Source organism: Agelaius tricolor, unplaced genomic scaffold, assembly GCF_023055355.1.
Source record: "Agelaius tricolor isolate 1412-34295 unplaced genomic scaffold, bAgeTri1.0.p SCAF_35, whole genome shotgun sequence".
Lineage (NCBI taxonomy): Eukaryota > Metazoa > Chordata > Aves > Passeriformes > Icteridae > Agelaius > Agelaius tricolor.
Window position 1 is genome coordinate 2,221,676 of NW_027269295.1, and position 26,610 is coordinate 2,248,285.

The 26,610-nt window shown below is 48.4% G+C and overlaps 1 protein-coding gene across 4 annotated transcripts in view; it reads left to right on the forward strand.

The window, feature by feature from the left end:
* GAS7 (growth arrest specific 7) overlaps positions 1-26,610 on the forward strand; it is an 82,968-nt gene that overhangs the window by 33,936 nt on the left and 22,422 nt on the right. For all 4 annotated transcript variants that reach the window (XR_011683429.1, XR_011683430.1, XM_071452959.1 and 1 more), the window contains exons 3-7: positions 8,287-8,358; positions 9,898-9,983; positions 13,296-13,349; positions 21,766-21,855; positions 24,277-24,392. Coding sequence is in view for 2 of the 4 variants with exons in the window: in XM_071452959.1 (XP_071309060.1) it covers positions 8,287-8,358; positions 9,898-9,983; positions 13,296-13,349; positions 21,766-21,855; positions 24,277-24,392 (418 nt within the window). In the remaining 2 variants the exon portion in view is untranslated. The remainder of the gene's footprint in view (positions 1-8,286; positions 8,359-9,897; positions 9,984-13,295; positions 13,350-21,765; positions 21,856-24,276; positions 24,393-26,610) is intronic.

Here is a 26,610-nt window from a genome sequence, read left to right on the forward strand (position 1 = left end):
CATAATGTCAGGCAGTTTTGTATTTCCCTCAGAAAAGTTACAAGTAGTACAACAAGGGCCAATTGCCATATCCTTCTTGAGAGCTCAGGCCAGAAGTCAGGAGATTTCTGATTTGTCTAGGAAGGGAGGATAACTTTGGCACAGGCTGACCAGAGAGGCGGGGGAATCTCCGTCCTTGGAAAATCTCAGAAAGTGGCTGGCCAGGGCTGTGGCTGATCTGCTGTTAGCAGTGACCCTGCTCAGAGTAGCTGGGCTGAACACTTCCAGAGGTCACTTCCATGCAGTCTTTCTCAGGAGGGTGCCCAGCCCACCTGTGGTTGTGCTCTCAACCATTACAGTGTCGTGTGGTTCTCAGAAGAACAGCGTGTGAGAGAGGGTGGAAGTGGGGTTTGTTCCTGTGCTCTGAGCCTTGCTGCAGGGATCACTTATTCAGGTTCTGTTCAGATGAGAATCTCTTCACCAGACTAATCCTAAACCCACTTCCACCATTGAAAGGCTCTGGTGAGGGGAGGTTTGGGCCTTCTTGTGGGATGGGACTGTGGCTAAACATTTACCCAGCATCCAGGCAGGGTCTGTGGGAAGGGGACCTGTGTGAAGGAAGGCATTTCATTGATGGGAAAACAGGTCTTAAAAGCAACAAAGACAGTTTGAAAGCTGACTAAAGGGAAAAACAAAGCAGGGACCATAGTTGAACTACAATAAGCTGCTGCAAAACTGTTTTCCAGTTCATCCTCAGAGCGTGGTCATCAATGGTCCCTTGTCCAGGGGCAGTTTGTGCTGAAGGGAATCCTGCAGTGATCTGCCCGAGAATCCATTCTAGGCAGCATTTCCAGTGATGAATGGCATGTTGACATTGAGAGCACTTATTCAAAAAATAACTTTTAACTGGAGCTGGGAGGGAACACGGTGTTCTCTCCTGCACAGAACAGGCTCAGAATTCACAATCACCCTGGAACAGGAGGATGCCGTTCAGTAAAGATGCATTTAGGATCAGAGATTTCACCAGAAATAATTAAGTGGCAAAGACAGGCAATGGAACAGTTTACAGATGAAGACATTGGGGCTCTGGAGGATCTGAAGTTGAGTGAGAGCCAGCAGTGTTGTGCTAGTACAAACCAGCCAGCATTTTCCATTGTATAAATAGGAGTGCTGTCTGTGAGGCATGAAGTAAGCCTCCAACTTTACAAGGAAATTATAATGCCTCAGCTGGAATATTTTATCTTGTTTGGACTCTACACTTCAGGAAATATGTGAGTCAGCTGGATAAAGCCCAGAAGAGAGTAGCAAAAGTGATGGAAGATGTGGAAAACATAGCCTGTGGGTAAATGCTGAGAGATTGGGGATGTCTGCCCTTAGAAAGCAAAGATGTGGGCAGGGTTGTGGAAGTAGGCTTGAAGTGCATCAATTGCCATTCAGGAGAATGCTGTTTGCAATGCCTGTCATCGCCAGAAGATTTCAATTTCAACTTCAATTTTCATCTCTAGAACACATTTCAATTGCAACCAGGACAGCTAACCCTTCCAAGCTCTGTTGGGAGTGAAGTGTGGGAGTACAGAGTTGCCTGGGAGTCTCTATCACCCGAGCAGGTTATGCAAAACCATGAAAATTCATGGTTGGCCTTCTTTGGGGTAGAGCAGGGGCAGTATGACTTCCTGAAATCCCTGCCAGGCCTGTTTGTTTCAGTCTGTAAAGCCTAAACTACACGAAAATATTTATCAATATAGAAACTGACAAATGCCTTCAATGGAAATTGTTCTTTATTTGGTGTCTTTGTATTTCCCCAGTTTTTACAATCATCATGTTTAACCAGGCTCTTGTCACTCATCTGCTGGTTTGCTTTTTCTGGTTGTCTGAGTCAAAAAATCTTAATATGAGTTCAGAGGAACTTTTCATTTGTGCTTTTCATTTGCAGCTGCGCTGAATCTTCCCGCTGCGTTTTGGGGCAGGTCCTGCCCCTCCATGGACTGATCCTGGCCCTGATCTCTGCAGGGAAAGGCAGGAATGTCACCAGGCAGCAGCAGAGGGTGGGCTCCACCCCACAGGATCTGCTGGGACGGGGCATGGCTGGGAGCAGGGGGGGCACAGAGGAAGGTCAGCCAGGTAAAGCTGGACAGATGGGGTGTGGTGAGCTCTGTGCTGCTCCCGAGATGAGCCCTGTGTGTAGTTCTGTGCCTTCCTCCTAAAGACAAGAGGTGTTGGGTGACCTGTCTGCTCAACAGCTTCCTTTTCTGACCTTGCCTGGTGGTGCATCTTCTCTGCCTCAGTGCAGAAGCTTTTTGTTTGGGTTGAATTGTTTTATTGCTCTTAGTGCTTGAGCTGTTCAGAAGTGGTAACACAAGGATCCGCTTGCATTCCTGAGGAGGGGAAGTGGGATTTTAGGGTCAAGTAAAACCTTCATTCTTCTGAGCCTTCAAAATGCAGCAGCCCTCCCTTCTTGTGAGGCATTACTATTATTGTCACCATTGTTTTCAGTGGTTGATGTCCTTCCACACTGGGATTATCTGCCTTTGTTGCACATCTTGACCCTGAGATGAGCTCTTGGTCAGAGCAGGGTGCTAACAATGGCAGGGTTGTGGCCTTGATCCCCACATGGGCCATTCACCTTAGGGTCTGACTCCATCATCCTTCTGGGTCCCTTCCAACTCAGACTATTTTGTGATTTTGTGATCTTATCTGACTGTAACAGTATTTCCACAATGTGTTGTTGTGTGGTCTAATTTTCATTGTCTTTACAGGAAAAAAAAAACCACAAGGAATTGTTTCTTAACTAGAAATAAATAGAATATATGAGACAGTGTTCTTATGTGGAAGAAAAATGTTGGGAAAACCAGTAATGAAGGAATTGGGGTGACCCTGGAACAAACAGATGTGCAGAGGTGACAAACAGCACATTCCTGATGTCTCCACTTGATATCCCACCAGATAAACACTCCACATTTATCCTCCTTTGAAGCAGGTTCAATTCAATCCTGAAACCATTGTCAGGGCCTCTGGGCTGGATACAATCTGCACAGTGAAACCCAAGACAATTTCAGTGCACCCAGGGTTTCCTGAGCATGGCCTTGCCACACGAGGGTTGAATGTACACCAGTGACATTTCAGCTGGGTAATTCCTTGTGCAACCTCCAGAGCCATCCCTGCTTGCCATGGCAGAGCACAAGACAGAGTGCCCGGAATGCACAGCCACTACGTGGTTAATGAGTTACTCAGTGTCTGTAGGAGGGGTTTTCAACTGTGTGTGGGTGGTAGATTCAGCAAGAAAATATTTCATTATGCTGAAGAAATTCTCTGATGGGCTGCAGCTGCAATACCTCTTGCATTAGTCAAACAATAGCACTGCAGCTACCTTGCCCATCACATTAAAGATGAGTTATGTGCTTGTGACACCAGTGTTTGTGTGGCTTACTGCCACCTTGCTTTCACAGCTGAGGCCAGCTTTATGTGCTGTGTTCTTATTTCCAGCCTTTTCTTGTCTTTTATGTAAGGTCCTTCCCATTTACTAAACAGCATTTTATCTCCTGGAAAGCAGAACTTCTGCTTTTGTGTTATCTTGATCCTAATCAAAGTCCATATATTCTTATCATCACAAGCATCATTAATGAAATGCCACCTGCAACAGTAAGTTCTGGGGCAGTCCTGAAATGTGTGGCTGAAAAAGGTCATTTTCTTGCAAGGCCTCTGAGTTGAGGGGTTTTATTCCTGCCTCACCAGCTATGATCAGCTCCTACTCCAGCTAAACTTATGAGCTGCAGCTCAAAGAGTAAGACATCCATGGGGACACCAAAGAGATGTCAAGCATTTTTATTACACATTTTTTTCTCACACAGTTAAAATGTTTCAGTGACAATTTCCCTCTGAAACAGGATGCTCTAGCTAAAGGGTGGTAATAGGAACCTGCCTTGGTAAAGTGGCCTAAAACCTAGCAAAACAAAGCACGTCTCAGAAAGTGCTGGAAATAGCATTATTATCACAGCTAAGCCTGCAGTGAAGGGCTCCCTTTTGTCACACGGTGTTTGCAAAAGGAGGGGCATGGGAGATATCCCAGTAATCATTTTGAAAGATCAAGTGAGAGCTCTTGTCAGCAGCTTTTCCCTGTGCTGTGGAGGTGGTGACAAGCACCTCTCCATTCCACATGGACACAACAGTTCAGGAACTCCTGCATGGTGCCTTCTCCATGGCTCCATAATGAAACTATGGAGCATTTAGCTCCAAAAATAGAACTACACATGACACCACGCTGAGGTACTGAAATGAAAGGAATACAAGCACATTTGTGAGGGATTGTGCTGGTACCTAAAGCCCTGACATTTGGCTGATGATGTATGTTCAAACTGGAAAGCAGCTCCTTTTTCCTTAGAGTGCTGCTGAATTCATGGAAGAGGGACCAACAATTAATTCTTCAGCTGCCACAGTGTGATCACAAAAATTGTCTGCTTCAGGATAGTCTCAGAAGCTTTGTTTCTTGACTAACACAATTCCCAGAGTGTGTGGCTCTCGGACAGATCATGTCATTCCTCATTCTGCCAAACAGGAGTGAGTTTGCTTCCCCCAAACACCACAGGTTTCCGCTTTTCCTCTGGTAGGAAATGCTTCACCACTTCTGTGAAAACCCTCTCTGGTTCCATTGGCTGGTGGAGCTTGGATCTTGTAGCTGTTTTCCCTTTTACTACGTCATTGCAGTTCTAACAAGTGGTTTTCTCCTGCCTTGCTGTTCACTGAGTGAATTCCACAGAGCCACGGAATGGTTTGGCTTGGAAGGGACCTTGTGCCAGCTCCCTGCAGGGGACACATTCCACTAGACCAGATGGCTCCTGGCCTTGGGTATCTCCCAGGGCTGCAGTACTTGTTTTTGTTCACTGCCCTCCTTCCCAGTCAAGAATTGTCTGCATTGGTCTGCTGGGTCATCTCTCTCAAGGAAACTGCTGGATATTCCTTCCCCACACTGCCTACATGGTCTAATTAACATGTGGCTGATCGGGGAGGACAGAACTTGCTGGTGTTGGTCTGTCAGTGCTAAATTGCACCCAGAGTACAGGGCTTCAGCTTGACTGGAGCATCCTCTGGGGAAAACTGTGTGGGATGTAAAATCCGGGCCAGTGTGGAATCTGTTCCAAAAGCCACGATCAGTGTTTTACCACAGGGTTACAAGTGGCCTTCTGATTTTCCAAGCACCAGGATTGTGCTGGTACTCCCAGACAAGACTGTGCTTTGGCTGGATCAGACAGTGCATTATCTCTCCACAAGCCTTCTCTGTGTCTCTGTAAAAAAAGTCATCCCCCCACTCTCACTTCTAATCCCCACTCTCACTTCTAAGCATGACTAAGCTGCAGAGAAATCTGTAATGTCACAGTTTTGCCTTGGTAAATGTAGTTGCTTCCAGTAGATGGCATTCCAGCCATGCAGTCCTGATCCAGATTAGTTCCTGTCCCTGCTTGAGCTGCCAGAATAATCCCTGCACAGAAGGAGGGTTTTTTTTTCCTCCTAATGCTCAAAATAAATGGAGTTACAACACTCTTGTTCATTTCCTACCTAATTAAAGATGTTTTTCCTATTTAATACATTTTATAGCAGTGGGTTTTTTTCTTCATTTTTCAATGTGCTTAACTCCAAAGTCATTTTATTTTGGAAAATTTGTCAAGACACCGAATGTTTTGGATCGGATTCACAACTCTGCTAACCACTGGGCACTGCTCTTTCATGTGTGAATTTTCTGCCCTCGAGTTATGTGTCTGGGTGCTCTGTGTGGCAGAGGGGAAGAATGAGGCACTGCACAGCAGCTCCACAACAGCCAGCAGGCAAAGCAGAGAGCAGTTACAAGAAGCAGCTGGTGATTTTCACAGAATCACAGAACAGTCTGAGTTGGAAGGGGCCCCCAAGGATCATCGAGTCCAGTTCTTGAGTGAATGGCCCATACAGGGATCAAACCAACAACCTTCATTTATATTAGCACCATGCTCTGGCTAACTGAGCTGTCTCTTTAACCATTTAATATATTTCATATATATTTGTTAGGTTTTTAGGTACATTCCTCTGCAGGGTCTCAAAAATGCTAGAGACAGATATGGTTGTGTGAAACCCCCAAGCCAAATAGGAAGGTAGCTTGTTTTACTGCTAACATCAAAGTCAGTGCTGGCAAAAAACCATTGCTTCACTGACTGCACTGGGGCTCAGCATCAGGGGGCATCACAGTCCCTTCCCACAGATCTCAACTCACATTATTAATTATTCAACAATTTCAAATAAAAAAAAAATCTATAAGACACCTGTGTCACGGACATATTTTCTGAAAAATACTTTTGCTAGGATTTTTTCTCCTGAGAAGCCTCAGAAACAAAATGTAACCAATGGTTATCTGCTGCTGTGGAATGTGGCAGGTGCATCTGTGATTGGTCTCATGTGGTTGTTTCTAATTAATGGCCAATCACAGCCCAGCTGGCTCGGACTGTCTGGTCAGTCACAAGATTTTATTATCATTCCTTTCCATATTATTTTATTATCATTTCCTTTCCTTTCAAGTTTTCTGATGAAATCCTTTCTTCTATTCTTTTAGTATAGTTTTAGTATATAACTTTCTTTTAATATAATATATAACATAAAATAATAAATCAGCCTTCTGAAACATGGAGTCAAGATTCTCATCCCTTCCCTCATCCTCAGACCCCTGTGAACACCACCACACACCTGGGTACTGTGTTATTTACCTTTGCCTTACAGTAAATGTAAATTAGAATTTATTTAACCATGCACTTGTGGATTGTAAGCCAAGACAAGCTGACTCATAAAAGACAACTCTTTGCATTTGATTTTGCTTCTGTTTAGTTAAGACACTTCTCAGTTCTTCTTTATTGACCTAGCGTGGAATTTATTTACTTACTACCCAGTTCACAAAAACAGGCTAAAATTTAAACATTCCCCCGTGACCCAGCAAAGCTTCTAGTTCAGGTTTTGCACTTGTAATGGAAGAAAAAGCTCAAATTTTTTTTTCCTTGCAGGCAAAAGCATGCTGTGGCTTGGGGAGGGGTACCTGCTTCCATTTGGGATCTGTAATCCTGAGTTCTTTCTGAAATAAGGAATCTAACACAACCCTTGAGGACACACCTGCATATATATACACACAGACATCTATGTGCATATAGATACATATATGCATATACATATGTGCATGAATCTGTATATAAAAATAGGTTTTTTTATGGTTCTTGAAGCATGTTAACATCCTGCTTGATGCCCAAATAAGCACTGACAAGAGGCCTTCTGTGCCCTGAGGGAGGTGCTCACTGCCAGCCCTAAAATGCTCAAGGGCTCTCCTCCATCCCTCCTGACCATGGTCATCCAGAATACTGACACAGGGGCAGGATTTCAGGCTTTGGCAGAATTAGATGGTTGCTGATTGGGATTTGGGAAACAGCAGTTTCAAACGAAGCACCCCAAGTAGTCCTCAGACTTTTTTACATGACTTGCTAATTTTCTTATTGATACCATGTGGCAGTCAGTGTTGTTTAGTTGATTTGGAGATGTGCATTCAAAAGGAATGGTTCCTTGGGCTTCCTGGTTGGACTTCTGTGGAAGTAGCTACTCTCACTCCACTGTCTTCTGTTCACAACTTCTAAAAAGTTCTGTACTTAAATCTTCTGTCTTCAGCATGTGGTCAAAATCAATTTTGCATTTGCTGAGAAAGTGAGCAGAATGGTTAAACTACAGAGGCAACTGAGGGGGGAAAGCAGCAGCAGTCTTTGGAGTGTCACAACTGGTGTGACAAACATTTGCACATTCCAGCTGCTAAGTGACCTGGGTGGAAAAAAGGAAATTTTCCAGAGAAAATTTTTTTTGGGGGGGAAAAAAAGTGCTAAGGCTTGTGTAGTATATGTGACTGAAAGCACATGTGTGAGTCACTCACAGCTGCCTCCATGGAGACAGCAGGGGCAGAGGCGCTCTGTGCCCAGGCTGGGCAGCATGGCTGGCACCTGGCAGTGCCCACCGTGGGCTGCAGGCAGTGCCCAGGCTGGGCTGGATTCAGTGCAGCCAGGTGAGTGTTCCCAGGCAGTGACCTGGGAGAAGCAGTGATGCAGCCTCCAGCCTGCTCTGTCTGCACCCAGCCCAGCTGGCAGCTGTGGCAGGAAGAGATGAGGGGAGAGAGGAAGGGCAGGGAGGTGCAGGCATCTTCCTCACAGGGTGAGAACCTGCTTCAGAGGACAGTGAGGGTCAGAGCCACTGGTTGATGTGTCATAACTCTGACATGTGTACAAAAGCCTGCATCACCCTGACACTGGTGTTTCCCCTGCACAGAAACGACGTGGGAGCGGCCGAGCAGTGTGCCTGGCACTCCCAAGAGCCCTGTGTCACAGAAGAGTTCTGCAGGTACTGTCTGATGCTGTGCCTGGCTCAATCTGCTTCTCTTACCTTTCAGCAAAGCAAAGAGAGTGCTGTGATACAGTGGGAGGGAGTATTGATGGACATATTGAATCATGGAATGGTTCAGGTGGGAGGGGACCTTAAAGATTGTCTCGTTCCACACACCTGCCATGGCAGGGACAGCTTTCACTATCCCAGGTGATGGAATATGCTCCAAGCCCTGTCCAGCCTGGCCTTGGACACTGCCAGGCATCCAGGGGCACCCACAGCTTCTGTGGGCACCCTGTGCCAGGGCCTTACCACCCTCACAGATTTTCTCTTAATATTTGATCTCCCACAGCTTAAAGCCATTGCTCCTTGTACTGTCACTCCAGACTCTCACCTAATGTCCCTTTCTGGCTCTCCTGCATCCTGGCAGACTCTAATGTCTCCCCAGACCCTTCTCTTCTCCAGCCTACATGGTTGTGAGAGTGTAGCAGAGCAAACATGGTGCCCTTTCCCTCCTGACACAACTTGTGGACTATTGTTTCCCTGGCAGCCCATCTTCTGTCTGGGTGTCTGAAGCGTCCACTCAGGAGCTGGGGCGGTTCCCTCTGGGTGCACAAAGGCAAAGAGGGGCCCAAGAAGCACTTCCTCAGTTCTGCTTTGTGACAGGGCAGGGAAATCAAAGAGCTGCAGACACACAGGGGCTGACTGATGCTCTTCCACACAGAGAATATGCACAGCAGAGTTTCAGCATGTGATGGCTACAGGGGTGACCATATAGATCATCTCTGACTTGAGGTTGCAGGGAAGCAAGTAACAGAGTCAGATGTGTAACTGTACTGAAAAGCTCTTGGGTATTGCAGAATGACAAAGCAAAGCAAAAATTACTCTAGAATAAAAAGTGTTAAATGTAAAGGCCACTGGTGACATCTGACTGTAAATAAAGTAGGTTAGAAGATGTTTTCCTTAGAAATTTTATAACTGATGTCCCTCTTTATTGGCAGAACGGGGAGGGTAGTCTGGGTGAAGATTGTGCATTTCATTGTGACCAAAGGATTTATAATGTAGTTGAGGATCTTGTTTCAACACTAGTTTGAGCATTATTCATTGCTCAGTATATTAAAAAAAAAGGCAATTTACAGTTCCATGCAGGAACCATGAACATCTTGCAAGGCTTGCTATCTTTACATGAAAACTCCCTTGGACCAGGACTTTGAATGGATGCCAGGTGCCCAGCCAGCCACTCTGTCACTCTCCTCCTCAGGTGGATGGGGGTGAAAACTACAACAAAAGGGTTGGGATGAGGGCAGGGAGACATCACTCATTATGGTCATGGGCAAAACACACTCCACTCAGGAAAATGTTTAATCTATTACCCATCAAATCACAGTAGGGTAATGAGAAATACAGCTAAGCCTTAAACACTGCGATCTATATCTGCAAATTCAGTTATGGGGTTAATTTTTAAATTTGTGCATATGGGATTGATTTTTAAATTTAAATCTTAAATTTCCTTGGCTATCAGCAGCAAGCCTGATAACTCTCCCTCTGTTCTTGCAGTGAATGGCTACTACATCTCGGGGTCCCCAGTGCACCAGCTCGACTCAGGTCACACCAGCCTCCGAAAACCCAGTGGGGACCCCCAGGTAAGGGGGGAAAAAGCCAAACAGCAGGAAAAAAGGGAAAAAGCCAAACAGCAGGATCCAAGAATAAATGGGTTTCTAAGTAGTTTAGGAATCCACCCAGAGCAAGAAGTCAATAGGTCATTTTCTTTTAGAAGCTCTCAGATCAGACAGATTTGTTGTGTGTAGTATAGTTAGGCCTTGTGGCCAGCTGGTAAAACAGTAAAAAAAGCCAAGATCTTTTGGATTTTTTGTCCTATCACTCCTTTCTGAAAAATGCACCAGGCCACTTCAGTCACTATTAACAACCCTATGAATTTTCCTGCTGCTCCAGCCTGAACCCTGGGCCTGTGTCCAGCACAGTCCTCTCTTTACATTTGCACATCCGCCCATGTCTGTATCTCATTGTATTTTCCTGCAGCTCCAGCTTTCCCTCCCAAAGACAGTATTCACAAAGAATTCACCCAAAGCTTTTTTCTCAATGACTTCATCCACTCTGGCCTGTCCTTTCACAGCCCCTCCTCAGTGCCTCACCCAGCACATCACCCCAAGTTAACCTACAGGATGCTGACCTGTGGACCTCCCCTGCCTTTGTCCAGATTTCCAATAAATATCTCTGCACTTTTGCTTGCAGCACGTCATATCCCTGGGAAATTCTTCCCCACAGATGTGGGGATGCAGATGCAGCACAGGGCCCTCTTCCAGCTCCTCCCATGAAACTCTTTGCTCCTTGCCAAAACATCCCCATATGGCCATGTGACTGCCACAGCTGGTGGATCACACTCCACTTGGGCTGTGCTTCCCCACCCTCTGGCGTTTCCCCCAGTGGTCCCAGACCTGAGTTTTCTGTTTTCCTTTCTCTGTGAAAGTGGTGATTCCTTTCACAGTGCTAAGTGCCCCTGGGGAAATGCCTGGTTGGTTGGTGTGCTGCTGCCACGTGGACCTGGCCTGCCCGGTGCTCTCAGTGTCTCTGACATTCTCTGTTTCTTGGGCTAAATTTTGTGTTGTCTGAACACTGTCCTGCTTTGCCTTGACCCTGTTTTCTCACATGCTGCCTCTTCAGTAGCTCCCTTCAGCCTTTCACCTAGGTCAGTATTCCTGGTTTAGATTCATGGCATTTCTCATGATACAGTCCAGCTCTTTGGATTCTCTGTTTCTTCCACATCAAACATCTTGTGCTAACTCCCTGTGCTGCTGTTTCTCTGAGCAGTTTGCCTGGGCTGGAGACAGTGAGCACCTAAACTAGGTCAAAAGCATTTTAGAATCTTACAAAGTGCATTACCAGACACCCCTGTCCACACATCTCCCGTGACTCCCTCGGAGAACCCAAATAAACTTGTAAGCTGTGACTTCCTTCAAAAAGTCCCTTGTGAATCCTTCTGCCAAAAAAAAAAAAAAAAAATTTCTCAAGGTATCTGACTCCCAAGTTTTTGTAGTTGGCTTGGAACACAGTCAGATTAACTTCTGCAGAATTTCCTTTGTAGCAACATTTGCCACCTTCTGTTTTTACACTGCTGAGTCTTACTCAAATTCACAGACACCTTTTTACTCAAATTCACAGACACCTTTTTACTCAAATTTACATCTGAGATACATGAGGAGTCATAGAGTCACGGAATGGTTTCAGCTGGAAGAGACTCTAAAGCCCATCCAGTGCCACACCTTGCCATGGGCAGGGACCCCTTCCACTGTCCCAGGCAGCTCCAAGCCCTGTCCAGCCTGGCCCGGGACACTGCCAGGGATTCAGAGGCAGACACAACTGCTCTGGGCACCCTGTGCCAGGGCCTCATAGGGAAAAATTACTTCCTCCTATCCCATCTGACCCTGCTTCTCTGGCAGTGGGAAGCCATTCCCCCTTTTTTCTATCATTCCAGGCCTTTGTCCACAATCTCTCTCCAGCTTTTTGTAGACTGACCTCAGGTACTGAAAGTTTCCACTGAGGTCTTCCTGGAGCCTTCTCTTCTCCAGGCTCTCTCAGCCTTTGCAGTGCTTTGCTCAGCTGACTCAGCCATCAGCCTGTCAGAAATCCCTTTCATGGCTTTTCTCATTCCCTTCATCGCCTCCATGCTACTTTCCACTGCTCCTTTATTACAGGTTTTTCCAAACTGAACTCCTGGCTTCATCCCTGCTTTGAACCTGCTTTGCATTAGTTCTGAATCCCTAACTGGCTGCTGGTGGCATTAATTCTCAGAACAGCTTGTGTCTACGCCCTCTTGGGAAGCTGCTTTTCCTGGGGGCTGTGGCAGCTTTGCAGAAGAGTCCTTAGTAAGGAAGGCATCTGACCATAAACCTGTGGTTGCAGAAGCTGTTCTGCATACCCTGAAAGTCTTTTTGGACTGTCTCTCTCTCTCCTTGTGTGTCTTGGGCCATCCTAAGCTGCTCTGCTTTGACTGCTTCCTTGTCTGTTACTGGCACGGGCTGTCTCCCACTGTGGAGCAGCTCCTAGGCTTTGGCCAGGATGCTTTCTTGGACCTGGGCAGCAGCCACCATGCAAACAAATGCTGGCAAGATCCCTCCAGCAAGCTCAGCCACATTTCTTGGAAACAGGTCAGGGGGTGGGGGGAAAAGCCACAACTGAGAACAACGCGGAGCTATGCTGTGCTGGGCACTCAGCCAGACCTTGTTTATGGCTTCCTAGAGAGCAGCTCAATGCTGCCCGTTCAAGTTGTCACAACTGCCACCAAGGGGACAGCAGAACAGCCGTGGAACTGCACGTGTGCGGTGCTGGCACCTTGCTGCTGCTGGGTGTTGAGTCCCAGGACGAGCACCGGGTGGGATTTGGGGTGGGAGTCCCAGATGATGCCAGCAGCAGTCACAGCATCTGAGCCCCACCAGGGACAGGGGACACTGCTCCGCTCCCCTGGGGGGGCTCTGGGGCATCTTTGTGTCCCTGTTCCCAGGAGGATATGATGCCACCATTCCGCAGACAGGACTGATGGCAGGACACTGCCACCATCAGTGGTGGCGTCCAGCAGTGTCCCCAGCAGTGGATGTCCCCGTTCCCGTACCCAGCAGAGCAAAGTGCCACCCATGGGACACCAGGACTGCTGTCCCTGTCCTCGGGGGGGTGTGAGGCCCCCATCCCACGCCGTGGCAGGGCACTCCGCACCCCCTCCAGCAGGTGCCACCGTCCCACCCCCGGCGCCGCGCTCGGTGCGGCGGGGGCGGGAGAGGCGGAGCAGCGAGCCGGGGCCTCCCCAGCTCCCCCTCCCTCCATGCCTGCCTCCCGGGCCGAGCCGAGCCGAGCCGTGCCATGGGACCCGCCTCTCCCCGCCCCGCGCAGCCATGCTGGGCTCCGAGAGCGGCCGCGATGATGCGCTCCGCTTCCCTCCGCAGAGCCCGGGCTCCCCGGCGGCGCCGCGGCGGCAGAGCAAGGAGAGCAGCCTGACGGTGAGAGCGGGGCACCGGGGCCGCGGGGGCTTCGTGATGGGCACCGGGACCGCGGGGGTTCGTGCTGGGCACCGGGACCGCGGGGATTCGTGCTGGGCACCGGGACCGCGGGGGTTCGTGATGGGCACCGGGACCGCGGGGGCTTCGTGCGGGGCACCGGGGCTGCGGGGCTTCGTGATGGGCACCGGGACCGCGGGGATTCGTGCTGGGCACCGGGACCGCGGGGGCTTCGTGATGGGCACCGGGACCGCGGGGGTTCGTGATGGGCACCGGGGCCGCGGGGGTTCGTGATGGGCACCGGGGCTGCGGGGATTCCGTGATGGGCACCGGGGTTGCGGGGGCTTCGTGATGGGCACCGGGACCGCGGGGGTTCGTGCTGGGCACCGGGGCTGCGGGGATTCCGTGATGGGCACCGGGGTTGCGGGGGCTTCGTGCTGGGCACCGGGACCGCGGGGGCTTCGTGATGGGCACCGGCACTGCGGGACCGCGGGGATTCCGTGATGGGCACCGGGGCCGCGTGGGGTTCCTGATGGGCACCGGGGCAGCGGGGATTCCGTGCTGGGCACGGGGATCGCGGGGTTTCCGTGCTGGGCACCGGGGCTGGGGGATCGCGGGGATTCCGTGCTGAACATCGGGCATAGGGGCTGGGAAACTGCGGGGATTCCGTGCTGGGCACCGGGGCTAGGGAGCCGCGGGGATTCCGGGCAATGGGGATGGGGAGCCGCGGGCATTCCATGCTGGGCACCGGGCGCCGGGCTTGGGGACCGCGGGGATTTCGTGCTGGGCACCGAGGGGCCGCGGGGATTCCGTGCTGGACACCGGGACTGGGGGATCGCGGGGATTCCGTGATGGGCACTGGGCAGTGAGCTGGTGAACTGCGGGCATTCCGTGCTGGACACCGGGGCTGGGAGGCTGCGGGGTTTCCGTGATGGGCACCCCGTGCCGGAGCATCCTGCCCCGGGATCCCGTGCCGGAGCATCCTGCCCCGGGGGTTCCGTGCCGGAGCATCCTGCCCCGGGATCCCGTGCCGGAGCATCCTGCCCCGCGGCGTTTTGTTGTTCAAACGCTGCTAACCCACGGAGGGTTTGGGATCGCCGCCCTGTGCTGGGGTTCAGGCGCGGCTGTCCGTGGAATAGTGGGGGGTTCCAGGATGAGCAGGAGGGAATGCGGTGCCTTAAGAGGTGCCTGGCACTGTGACCAGGTGTCCTGAAAAAACTCCCTCATCTGATCATCTCCACAACAGTGTCTGTACTGGGAGAAGTACTGAAGAGTTAGAGGAAGACAGAGCAGGATCTTTTTTTTCCCAATCTGTATTTGAGGTGTCAAGGATGTTTCTTGTGCCAGAATGCCCAAGTAAAGATTTCTGTTGGAAAGTACAGGCAAAGGTTTTATATTTCAGTGTGAAGTTAATCTTTACATTTATTTTTAGTCTTTATAATTAAGTATAACCGGCTCAATGGTGAGAGTTTTACAAGAACATGTAGTGACAGGACAGAGAGCGCAGTAGTTTAAAATTGAAAGAAAGAAGATTCAGATTAGCTAGTAGGGAGAAATTCTTCCCTGTGAGGGTGGGGAGGCCCTGGTGCAGGCTGTCCAGAGCAGCTGTGGATCCCTGGAAGTGTCCAAGACCAGGTTGGAAGGGGCTTGGAGCAATTTGGGGTAGTGGAAAGTGTCCCAGCCCATGGCAGAGTGATGAACAAGATGGGCTTTAATGTTCCTTCCAACCTAAGCCATCCTATGAGTCTGTGTTATGAATGGAAATGTTCTCAGTTGTATGATGTATCTCAGTTTACAGACATTAATATCTTTAGTGTGCTCGGTGACCTCATCTGGAACACAATTAGCACTTGTGGGCTCTTCAGTGCAGGACAGGTGATTAAAACCAGAAGGGAAATCAAAATAGATGAATGAAAGTGGCTAGTAATATAAAGTTTTATTCAAATGGAAATCAGAAGAAATGAACAGATAAATTAATTTTCAGCAATAAAGGAGAGGCAATTCTTGCAGCTGCAAGTATTGGCAGGGTATCAAGTCCCTGAGAACAAAAGGAATAATTTAATATTATACATCCTTGTTAGTGTTACTATGAGGAGGAGATTGTTGTCTGCGTTGTCACGTGCAGCCTGCAGATTTATTCATTAGTGGGCTGGGTTGCTGGTGACAGAGACCAGGGCTCAAAAGAAGCACATAGAAGTGCCTCTGACTGAGATGTGAGTCAGCCACTGCCATGCAGGTACAGTGTTCTGGGGCAGGAGGGGGAAATCTTCAGCAGTTTTTGAAAAAAAAGCCATTTCAATCAGTGATTTTAGTTACAAAAATTTGTTGTTACCAATGTTAGTACTGGTAATTGGTACATTGAGAGCGTGGTGTGCTTTGAAGCAAGTACAAATCTGTATGTTCAGGCATTTCTGCAGATGTCTGGGAGAATCAGCTGGTCCAGGGCTGCAGTGGCTGGGGCAGGAGATGTCCCAGGCCTTGAATGCAGCTCCTGCCTGCTCAGCTTGGGGTTTGAGGTCAATCATGGGCTGAGCATCACATCCAGAGGGACTAGACATGGTCATGCAGGGTGGAGTGCATCAGCACAAGAGGAGGAGAGCTTGTTTTCTGCAATCCCTGCTCCTTACAGGGCTGGAGGCTCAGGCTGTTCTCTGAGGGTGGTTTTCCATATTTGCTGGCCCATGTGCCATCAGGTAACATCTGCAAAGCAAACTGTGTGTTATGTCAGGGTCACTGGGTGTGCGTTTCTCCTGCAGAAGCACAAAGCTTTCAAGTAGGATGAATCAGATAGACAAAAATAAGCTAATTTTAACAGCTGTTTGCTCCAAGCCATTGCCTCCATCAAGGCAGCATTGTGAAAAATAAATCTCATAAGGAGTGTAAACTGTAAAACAGTGTAAGTGTTTTCCACTGTCTCCTAGGAGGTTCTGTGTGCTCAGTGCCACTCAAGCTGACGTGGGGATGTTCTGCTCAGCAGAGCTGCAGGCCATGTCCTTAGCTTGCTGTCAGATGCTTTTCCTTGGTCTGTAGCTGTGCTCAGGCACAACCTCTTCTTGCAGAGGGGAATTCTGTGATCTACTTGGAGGCTTTTGGTGCAGGAAACCTCCCTGCAAACTGAGATCCTGTGGCACACAAGCTGCAGACATCAGGTGATGTCCAGCCAAGCTGTTGCTGCGTCATCGCCTTCAGCAGAGGAGTGGGAGCATCTTCCTCAGGATGCATCTGCCTCCTCTGCATCCAAGTGGCATTTAGCAGCACAGCTTCTGGAAACCCTGAAGGCAGGTGGAGCTGGAGTATTTCCCATCTGTGTGCAACCAACAAGAATAATCTGGTGTTTTCTCTTTGGTCAGTGAATGTTACTGACATGGTCTTCCATCTTCTTTGGAAGAGAAACTCCAGCTGGGTATATCAGTGGCTGTTATGAAACTGCAGGTGTGTGGTCTTTGCTGGTCTTACAATTTATTTCAAGGTGCACTTGCTGTTTTAAGGCTGGATGGTTTGCTGGCTGATTCCTGAAGCCTCTGGTCTGTGGAAGCTGAAGATATTTACAATAGTGAGGGAGAGTTAAATGCAGAATGTACAGGGGGATTTCACCTGAGGAACAGAGCTGGAAGAGCTTGGAAAGCTGCCTGATTATAAGGTATTTCTGAGTGAGGGTTTCTTTCTTAAAAATTCTCTAGTGCCTTGTGAGGACAGTGCAGGACCTGGAAGATGCTGGTGTTTGGATTGCATGTGCTGGCCACGTCAGTGAGCAGTGCTGCAGATGGGGAGAGGGGCAGCCTGTGCACAGGACCTTGGGATTTCCTGCTCTCTGCTCTGTGTCTGACGAGTGTGACACACACAGGGCTGTGATGAGCACAGCATGAGGCTGCCTGCCCAGCACAGGTCCCCCCTCTGCCCTGGGGCTGACTGTGGTAGATTCTGTCACAAAGCCCTGGTTGGGCAGGGGCCTGAATAATACCTGAGCCCCTGAGCCTTTCTACAGATAGACCAAGTGAAGAGGGCTCCTCCATGCTTTTGGCAGGATCTTTCCTTTGAAGTAGGAGAGAATCAATGGATTTGTTAACAGTGAGGACTTGAATTGTCTGCTCTTCCCTTCTGTGGTACCATAGCTGCAGCATCACCCTACCAGAGCCAAAACCCAGGGCAAACTCATGGTGTTGAAGCTGCCCAGACACAGCCTAGGCATTGCTGGGCTTCCCTGTCTGGGGAGAGTTCAGGCTGCCCAAGCTCTTCTCCAGCCTTTGCATTTGGCTTTTTTTACCCAAATAGTTCCATTTGCCATATGAGCTCAGTGTTGGATGTTGTACTTTCTGGGTCTCAGCTGAAATTGTAAAGATCCTGAAGTGAGGCAATCTGGGATATCTCTTCTGTGTTTAAAGTGCTGAGAATGTGTAGGAATCAAAAAAATAATGTGCAGTTTTAAGTTGAAGAGACAAGCAAAAATGCTGCCCTGCTTTAGTCACGTGAGTGTGGCACAGTAAGTTTTCCTGCTCTCTGCTCATTTATTTATGTTGTGACTGATGTAATAAACATGTAGTTGATTATCTAAGCTTTGATCAAATTATTCTTGTTTTATTCTTGTTGCTTGGCAATGTCTCATTTACTGGTGAGTGACTTCAAAGCCTGTAGAGACTCTGAAATCCAGGAGATTAATGTGCACGTCCAGCCCAACAAAGTTTGTTGTTCCTGTGCAAATCCTGTGCATTCACCTGGCTCCCTGGGTCTGTTCCTCTTCTGTCACCCTTTTGTGTCTCAGACATAATTAAGAGTCACCTACAACATAAACAGCTCATTTTGTCATTATTGCCAGTGCACTCGTGGGAAATAGGAGCTGGAATATTCAGCTGTTAGGAGAATAATTGCATTTGCTCGTGATCAGTACACAGGCAAAAGTATTTTAATCCATCGAGTTTGGCACACAGCTTGCCAAGAGAAATGCATTTGTGCTGCTTCTCTGATCCCCTCTGTGTGTGTCCTCCACCAAGCTTTGTTTGTCACTGTATTTTTCTTCCTTCTCTGACTCTGATCCTTCTGTCCTCTTTAATCCAGTGGCTCCCAGACAGGTTTTCTGGTGCCACTCCTGGCCAGTGGCAGCTGGAAAGACAAGCTGCTGTCCCCTGGCAGGTTTGCTCAGCTCTTCCTTGGGGTTTTGCCCTGCTGGTGTCTTGTTATTAATTCTGCTTTGTTGCAAGCTGACAATAGCCATTATTTTGACAAAGAGGCTGCATAAGAACTTAATATCATGGTGAGGCTGATTATCACCTCAGCTGTCCCAGTGGGGCTTGTGGGAATGCAATGCAGGTCATCACACCTTGTTTTCTCTTCATGCTCTGTGATTCCATCATTATCTGAGAGACCTGTTTTAATTTGTTTTGTTTCTTCCTGGCAATTACAGCTGTAATAGTCACCTTCTGCAAGCTTTTGTTAATCCTTGCTGGCAAGTCAGCATTATTAAAATATCCACAGTGCCACAGGTGTGGATTTGGAGCTTGCATGGAGCCTGGACAGCTCTCAGGGATGTGAGCAAAGTGTGGTCTCTCACAATTAGTGAGGGCAGTGCTCCTTGGCATGGAGGGAGCGTCACTGTCCGTGGCACTGATGGAGCTGTCAACCATGGGGACATCACCTCGAGGTGCTTTGGCTGTCCTCACATCACTCAGCTCATCAGTGGCACCAAGCTGGTGAAGCTGAGTGGGTTTATTTTTGGTTTTTTTTCAGCTCTCTTTGCTTTTAGAAGGAAGAAAAGGAGAATTTCAGAGGGAGGACTGGGAGGGGGGAATGCCACACTGTCACACCACTGCTGCTCAGTGCCAGCCTGTGTTCCCCTCCTGCTGGGAAATCCTGAGAGCTTTTAGAAATACTGGGAAATACCAATCCAAGAGCTCTTGTTTAAGTCTAAGCAGTCTGGGGTAATGAAAGGAAAGAAAGATCACAGGATTACCTCTGTAGTCATATGGAATTTTTAGTAGTATTTCTAGAGTTTAGAAAATTTTCATGCCCCTTGCTGGGACTTAGTGTAAAAAGATGTAAATTCTTTTTACCATAATGTGTTTGTTTGTTTTTTTGCTTGTTTGCTTTTAAGATTGTAAAAGCTTCTGTGTTTTTTAGTTTTTAATTCTGGCACCAATTCCCTTTTAAAAGTGATACTACACCCAAATGGCCTCATGGCTCTTCCCAGACAATTCAGCATCATTTCCAGACAATTCAGCCTTTAGAGAAATGAAGAATATTTTGCTTTATTAGCCCTGCTTTCATCACCTGCTGATGTGCACACACTGTTCCACTTCCTGCTGCATTCCTGGAGTTCTGTGCACTGCAGTGAGGCACTGTCACCAGTCCAGCCCTGGCATTTCCAGTGACTCTGTGGTTATTGCTTCAGGACGTGGAGACTCACTGTCACATCTCTAATCAGCAGCTTCCAACTGACACAGATTTAGTTTTTGTGGAGCAGGCACTGCCTTGAGCAGGGAGTGGGAATTTCCCATGCTGGTTCTCTTTGCAGATTTTTAAGCTGCAGGATGCAAGTCCTGTGCCCCTCACTGCAGATCACCTCCCTGTCCTGGTGTGCAGTACCACGACACAATGATCCAACTCAAGATATTCTATATTTTCTGTCATTCTGTGATGCCCAGACTTCTGTAAAAGGCTGCAGAACACACTTGGGAGGTGCAGTTGGTTAGAGCATGGCCATCCTGCTCTGAACTGAGCTGGTGCATGACTTTTCTGCTGGGGAATACAAGGGAACAGGGAGGGTGTTTGCAGTGCTGTCTGTGCTTGGGGTCCTGTGGCCAGTGGAGGCCAGCTCTGAAAATCTTCAAAACTCTAGAAAAACTACCAAAAATTCCATAGCTGGATGGAGGTGCCAGCTCTGGTTGGAGGTGCTGGCTCTGGCTGCACATTCTTGCTCTGTCTGGAGAGGCTGGATCTGGTTGGATGTGCCAGCTCTGACTGCACATTCTTGCTCTGGCTGGAGATGCTGGATCTGGTTGGAGGTGCCAGCTCTGACTGCACATTCTTGCTCTGGCTGGAGATGCTGGATCTGGTTGGAGGTGCAGGGTCACCAGTGCATGGCCACTGCCTGCAAAGCCCAATTTTCTGACCTGCAGGTCAGTGTGGAGCCTGGTGGGAGCTGCAAAGCAAGACACATGGTTTAGGATCTGGTTGAGGTGACAGCCAAGGACAGCACGGGTTCAGGGTGCTCAGCCTGCTTTGGGATGGGCTTGGCAAGCTCTGGCAGGGTGATTTGTGTGGAGCAAGCTCTTGCACTGTGACAGGGCAGCTGCTGAAGCTGCAGCCTGGGCAGAGGCAGCAGAGCCAGTGTGGGTTTGTAGGAGCAGCCTGTATCAGCTGGAGGTTTTGTCTGCTGTGCCCTGGCGTGGTGGGTTTGTGCTGTGTCAGCAGCCACATCCTTTCTGATCCTCTCTGGAGAGCCCAGAGGCAGATTCACTGCATGCCTTTGGGTCTGCCTGTGCAGCTGTGCTAACCCTACCCACAGATTTGTGTGGATTTCCTGTGAGTTAACTGATCCAAAACAAACCCCCACCCCCATACAGATACATCTGTGACATCCCAGCCCCAATAGCTCTTGATCCCTTGGTGGATCAAGTGCTCTCAGTGTTCCCATGAGCCTGAGAGGGGCTGATTTTAGGGCATCTGCCCAGCAGGGATTTGGGGTGAGCATTACAAACTGGCAGTGAGCTCTGACTCACGCTGGTGCTTGCTCTGGAAGGCTCAGCTGTGTCCAGGGTTGCTCTGCAGTGGCTGTGGTGCTCATTGCCTTCAGTGTGCTGTTAGCAGGCTGCAGTGTTCCACTGGGATGGCTTAATGAGTGCCTGGGTTTTTTGATGCTGTTGTTTAATGAGCGTGTGATGAGTCCTGTCTGACAGATCTCTGTGAGCACTGAAGGTTCACTGGCTCCAGAGAGCCCCTGCTCCTTTCTGCACAGAGCATCACTACCATCTGAAAAGGTCCTGGATGTAGATTGAAGGGCTGTGCACTGATAAAATAATTCCTTTTTTTGGCATCCTGTAGGGGATGGCATAGCCAAGGGTGTTTTGCAGTGACAGTGCCTGCAGTGCTCTCTGGTGCTCACTGTGTTTCTGTGCTCGGGCTGTTTCACATCAGGGTTTTTAGCACAGTTTTTAGGGATCTGGGAGAACTCTCTGCATGGTGCTGTCCAAATCCAGCAGGTTTTCCTCATGTGAAATGGAAGTTGGTTTCCCTCTGCCTGCAGAGAGTAGCATTCTGGGAATACTTCGCTGCTGTTTCCATGCAACAAGCAGTTTTTCTGCCCTGGCATGCCTTCACTGCGGATTTTCTGATGGATATAACTTTTTATTTACGTATTTCTCATTAACAGCTAAATTTCATTACTGTCTTACTCTCCTTTTTTTGTTTGGTTTTTTTTTTTAAACAGATCAACTGTGTGACTTTCCCCCACCCTGACGTAATGCCAGAGCAGCAGTTGCTGAAACCTTCAGAGTGGAGCTACTGTGATTATTTCTGGGTAAGTGGGCAGCCAGCCACATGCCAGATGCAGCTCCAGAGCTTCCAAGAAAGTGGAATAAACAGCTTGATTTGTGGTACAAGGTAAAGGAGAATTTGGGCTGATATACAATGTGTTCAGGGAGTACCACAGAGACTGGGCATGCCAGTGAAGATTTCCTGGAAACATCTGACCAGTCTGAGGTGTGGCTGATCATCAGAGAAGGAAAGGCAGGGGCAGTTTCCAGGAGATGGATTTGCTCAGGAAATAGGGAGGATGTAGGAGAAGCCACATATTTCAAAATACCACAGGCAAAAGGGCAGTGCAGGAGGAAAGGAATAGAATCCCAGAATCCCAGACTGGTTTGGGTTGGAAGGGACCTTAAAGCCCACCCTGTCCCACCCCTGCCATGGGCAGGGACACCTCCCACTGTCCCAGGCTGCTCCAAGCTCCATCCATCCTGGCCTTGGGCACTTCCAGGGATCCAGGGGCAGCCACAGCTGCTCTGTTCACAGGGAACAATTCCCAATTCCCAATATCCCATCCATCCCTGCCCTCTGGCAGTGGGAGCCATTCCCTGTGTCCTGTCCCTCCATCCCTTGTCCCCAGTCCTCCCCAGCTCTCCTGAGCCCCTTGAGGCACTGGAAGGGGCTCTGAGCTCTCCCCAGAGCCTTCTCCTCTCCAGGCTGAGCAGCCCCAACTTTCTCAGCCCATCTCCAGAGCAGATGGGTCCAGCTCAGTGGCCTCCTCTGGACTCACCCAACAGACCATGGACAGTCTCAGGTGACTGGCAGGGAATGTGATTCCATTGTTCCCAGAGCACGAGAGCCAGGGGTGCACAAGGGAGCAGGGGTGCCCCTCCTAAAGCAAGTTCAAAACTCTCTGTGAAATTGTACAGCTCCCTCCACAGGCTATTCCAGAGGTCAGGTAATGAATGCATTCTTTGTAGGGTGAGGTTTGTGAAGGACAGGCCAATTTATAGCTTGAGCAGTTTGAATGCAGCCTGGAGCATGCAGAGTCTTCCAGGGCTGGTTCTGTGTGTGCCCCCTTGTGCTCAGGGCTCTTTTCAGGCTCCTGAGTCACATGAAAATGATGCAGTAATCCTTGGAGTGTGGAGCTGATAGAAAATGATAGAAAATGGTCTTTCAGTGGAAAACTTTCCTTCCACCTGAATATTTTTCTGGGCAGTGAGAGAAAAACCACAATAGAATGAACAAATACTACAAAAGGAATCAACAGGGAAGCTTTTAGGGATCTCATGTGTGTTTTCAGTTACTAGTGATTGAAATATTTCTCTTTTTAAAATAAAGTGTCAGTGTTGGAGGCCCAGCAGAATGTCCCCTTGTGCCTGCTCAGTGCTGATGGCAGGACATTGCTAAAATACACTGAAAAAAAAATACACATATTTGAAAATGGTCATGTTACCACAAAATTTCTTCAGTTCCTTCCAGCCTCCTGATCCCAGTGAGCCCTAAATCATTAATAGTGTACAGACAGATTTTTTTGCACGTGTCTCATAAAAGTTCCTGCCCTGTTTGGTTCTCCCTATTCAGGCTCAGCCAGTGCTTGGTTCCATGGCTTGGTCACATCTTGATTTCAGTGAAACTCTACTTACAGCTCCTTCTTGCAGACTTTTATCCTCCCATAACTCTGCTTGCAGGAATTTCCTCTTTGGCCTTGTCATGCTCTGCCCACAGCTCATTCTCCTTCCTCCATCATCTCCACTTCTCCCAGTGCCTCAGCCTGCTGGTGCTTGGCAGGGCATCCTGCCAGTCTCCTGCTTTGATTAATGTGGCATTTTCCTCTGGCTGGTCCTGCAGCACTGAGGGAGATGTTCTCTGAGAGTTTGGGTGTTGGGAGAGGGTAGGAAATGAAATAGGGGAGCAGAAAGAAAAGAGGCTGCAGAGAGAAAGCTGTTGGTGCTTGAAGCCAGTGGAGCAAGGGGCTGTGTGAAAAACAGGCAGGGAGGGATGGGGTAATCTGTGGGATGACTTTGCCTTGTCTTACAGCAGATTTGTGCAGACTGGCTCTGTTTTCCTCAGTGAAAATCACAGTTGGCAGGCTGCTGAAGGTGTTTCAGGGCTGGAAGGAGCAGCCCTGTTCTCTTCCCTGCCCCAGGAGTGTTCCCTTGCTCCAGGGTTCCTTGGGGCCGACCTTGCCCAGCTGTGAAGGATGCTGGGCAGAAACCACAGCAGGGCTGCTGCTGCTCTGGCCCCACAGCATCCTTTGCTGGCTAAAGATAATTGTGAAGCTTCCCTTTTCAAATTAAACAGAGGAGCAAGTGGATCAGGAGAGTGTTGGGCCATTTCTTTGAGAGGGTCTGAGGTGCTGCAGGCACAGCTGCTCTCAGGGCAGGATTCCTCAGGCTCCACTGCTGGGAGCCACATCTCTGAGGGTTTGGCCTCCAAAGCTTTTTGTTGAACTTCCTTTTATTTCTTTCAGGCAGATAAGAAGGACTCACAAGGGAACAACACAGTGTCGGGATTCGAAATTCTTCTTCAAAAGCAGCTTAAAGGGAAACAAATGCAGAAAGAAATGGCAGAGTTTGTTCGAGAAAGGTAATCAGCATTTGGCTGTCAAATTAAATATTTATTGCAATTGTTTTCTCCCAATTTAGATGCTCCTTAAATATGTTAAGGCTTAAACTGCATAAAAGGTTTGCTACAAGTTCTTAATGAAGATTTAATATTTCTTTAGTGTTTGTCCACACTTTCCAGGCTTCTCCAGTTCTCACTTGTCTGAGTTGGAGTGCACAAAGGCTGTCTGTTAGAGGGAGCCAAGAAGGTTTTAAGCTGCAGATTCAAGGAAAAAGCATGAAAAGGAGAGAAGCACAGTGGAGGTGATGTTTAAAAGGGAAATATTTCATCTGAAAAATACAGAAGCAATTTGTTCACATGGAGCATAGGCACAGTTTCCTAGAGGAAGAATTAAAATGAGATCACTTTGAGCTTGGTAATAGAACCACAGGATGGTTTGGGATGGCAGGGACATTAAAGATCATCTCATTCCAGCCCCTTGCCATCTGTAAGTGCAGGGACACCTCCCCCTGTCCCAGGCTGCTCCCAGCTCCATCCAGCCTGGCCTTGGGCACTGCCAGGGACCCAGGGGCAGCCCCAGCTGCTCTGGGCACCTGTGCCAGGGCCTGCCCACCCTGCCAGGGAACAATTCCCAATTCCCAATATCCCATCCATCCCTGCCATCCTCTGGCAGTGGGAGCCATTCCCTGTGTCCTGTCCCTCCATCCTTTGACCCCAGCTCTCCTGAGCTCCTTTAAGCACTGCCAGAAGCTCTGAGGTCTCCCCAGAGCCTTCTCAGGGTGCAGTTCAGCTGGGCAGAACTTGCAGATAGTTGCTTCATTTATAATTTGTTTTGTTTCTCCCTCTCACCTTTATTTTCATGCTAGGGATGTGGCAGCAGTGGGAAAATGCAAAGTGTCACAGGCAGAAATGGTGAGCAGATACACTCACATGAGGTTTCTGTAGCCTTTGACATCAGATAATCCAAGAGGCAGCTACAGTGTGACCAGAGGTAGAAGAAAGAACCACCTGGAACATTAAAAATGCCATTGAGAAATAGGAATGCTATGGGAGAGGATGGGAAGGCAAGCAGAATTGTGACAGCAAGGGAAAGAAGGGGAAGCTGCTTCAAAGGAAGTAATGTATAATGAAATGTGACAGAAATAAAAGCAGGAGGCATTCAAGAGGAAAGGAAAGTTGGTGTGAAATTCGAGAGAGCAAGGAGAGCAGCTCTGACAGTGTGGGGAGGCAGGGCTGTCCTCAGCAGAGGAAGAGGGAGGCATGCTGGAGAGGAAGGAAAGGACCCACTGTGTGCTGGGAACAGGAAAAGGCTGGGAATGGAGTGTGAAGAGAGTCTGGATGGGAGTCACAGAGAGATTATTTCATTTTTCATCTGTTTGTAACAAAGGATCAGGATTGTTCTGTGTGGAAAAGGAGGAGGGTGGTGTTAAACTGGAGGGATTACTCATGGAAACAGCTCAGACCATCAGGGGAGCACAAGACCACATCTAACAGGGAATTTCTGTGTCCAGAAAAATCTCTTTGTACCATCAGCCTGCTGGAGGTGAGTTCAGGCAGCTGTTACAGACAGCCCTTCAATAGGAAGCTGGTATCATAACCAGACATGATAACCAGATTTCTTCATCAAATACATCAAATATCAAATATATCAAATATCAAATATATCAAATATCAAAGGGGAAGCGAACTGAAATTTGGTTTATCAGGTAGATGCTTTTACAGGAGCTTCTTGCCCATAGTGATCTCAGACTGAGCAATTACACATTCATTCAGTTCTGTTTAACAGAGGTGGGGTTATAAAAGTCAAATAGTCACAGACTTTGACTTCTAGGAAGACAGACCTCAAGAAAGGAAGGAAGGTAATTAATAAATATACTGAACTGAAAAATCCAGGGTGTTGGTGTGAAAGAATGTATTACTTTAAATCAAAAGTGAAAATAATGTCCAGAATTTGCATTCAGGAAAGGCTCCAAAACAGCCAAAAAAAGTCTGCAGGCTGCCCTGAGAAGCACCAGGTATAAGAAATAGTGTTTCCATAAGCAAATTGTTTGCATTATTCACTTTTTAATTAAGCAGTGCTCTGTTTAGAAAATATAAGTTAAAAAGCAGATTATTTAGATTCTGCCATGTTCAGCAGATCCATATATGCACCTTTCACTGTTTGTCTGACCAATATATGGAAGATTTCTGCAGCCTCTGCACTACAGGAAAAATAATTATGCTTCTGTTGTCTGATGAT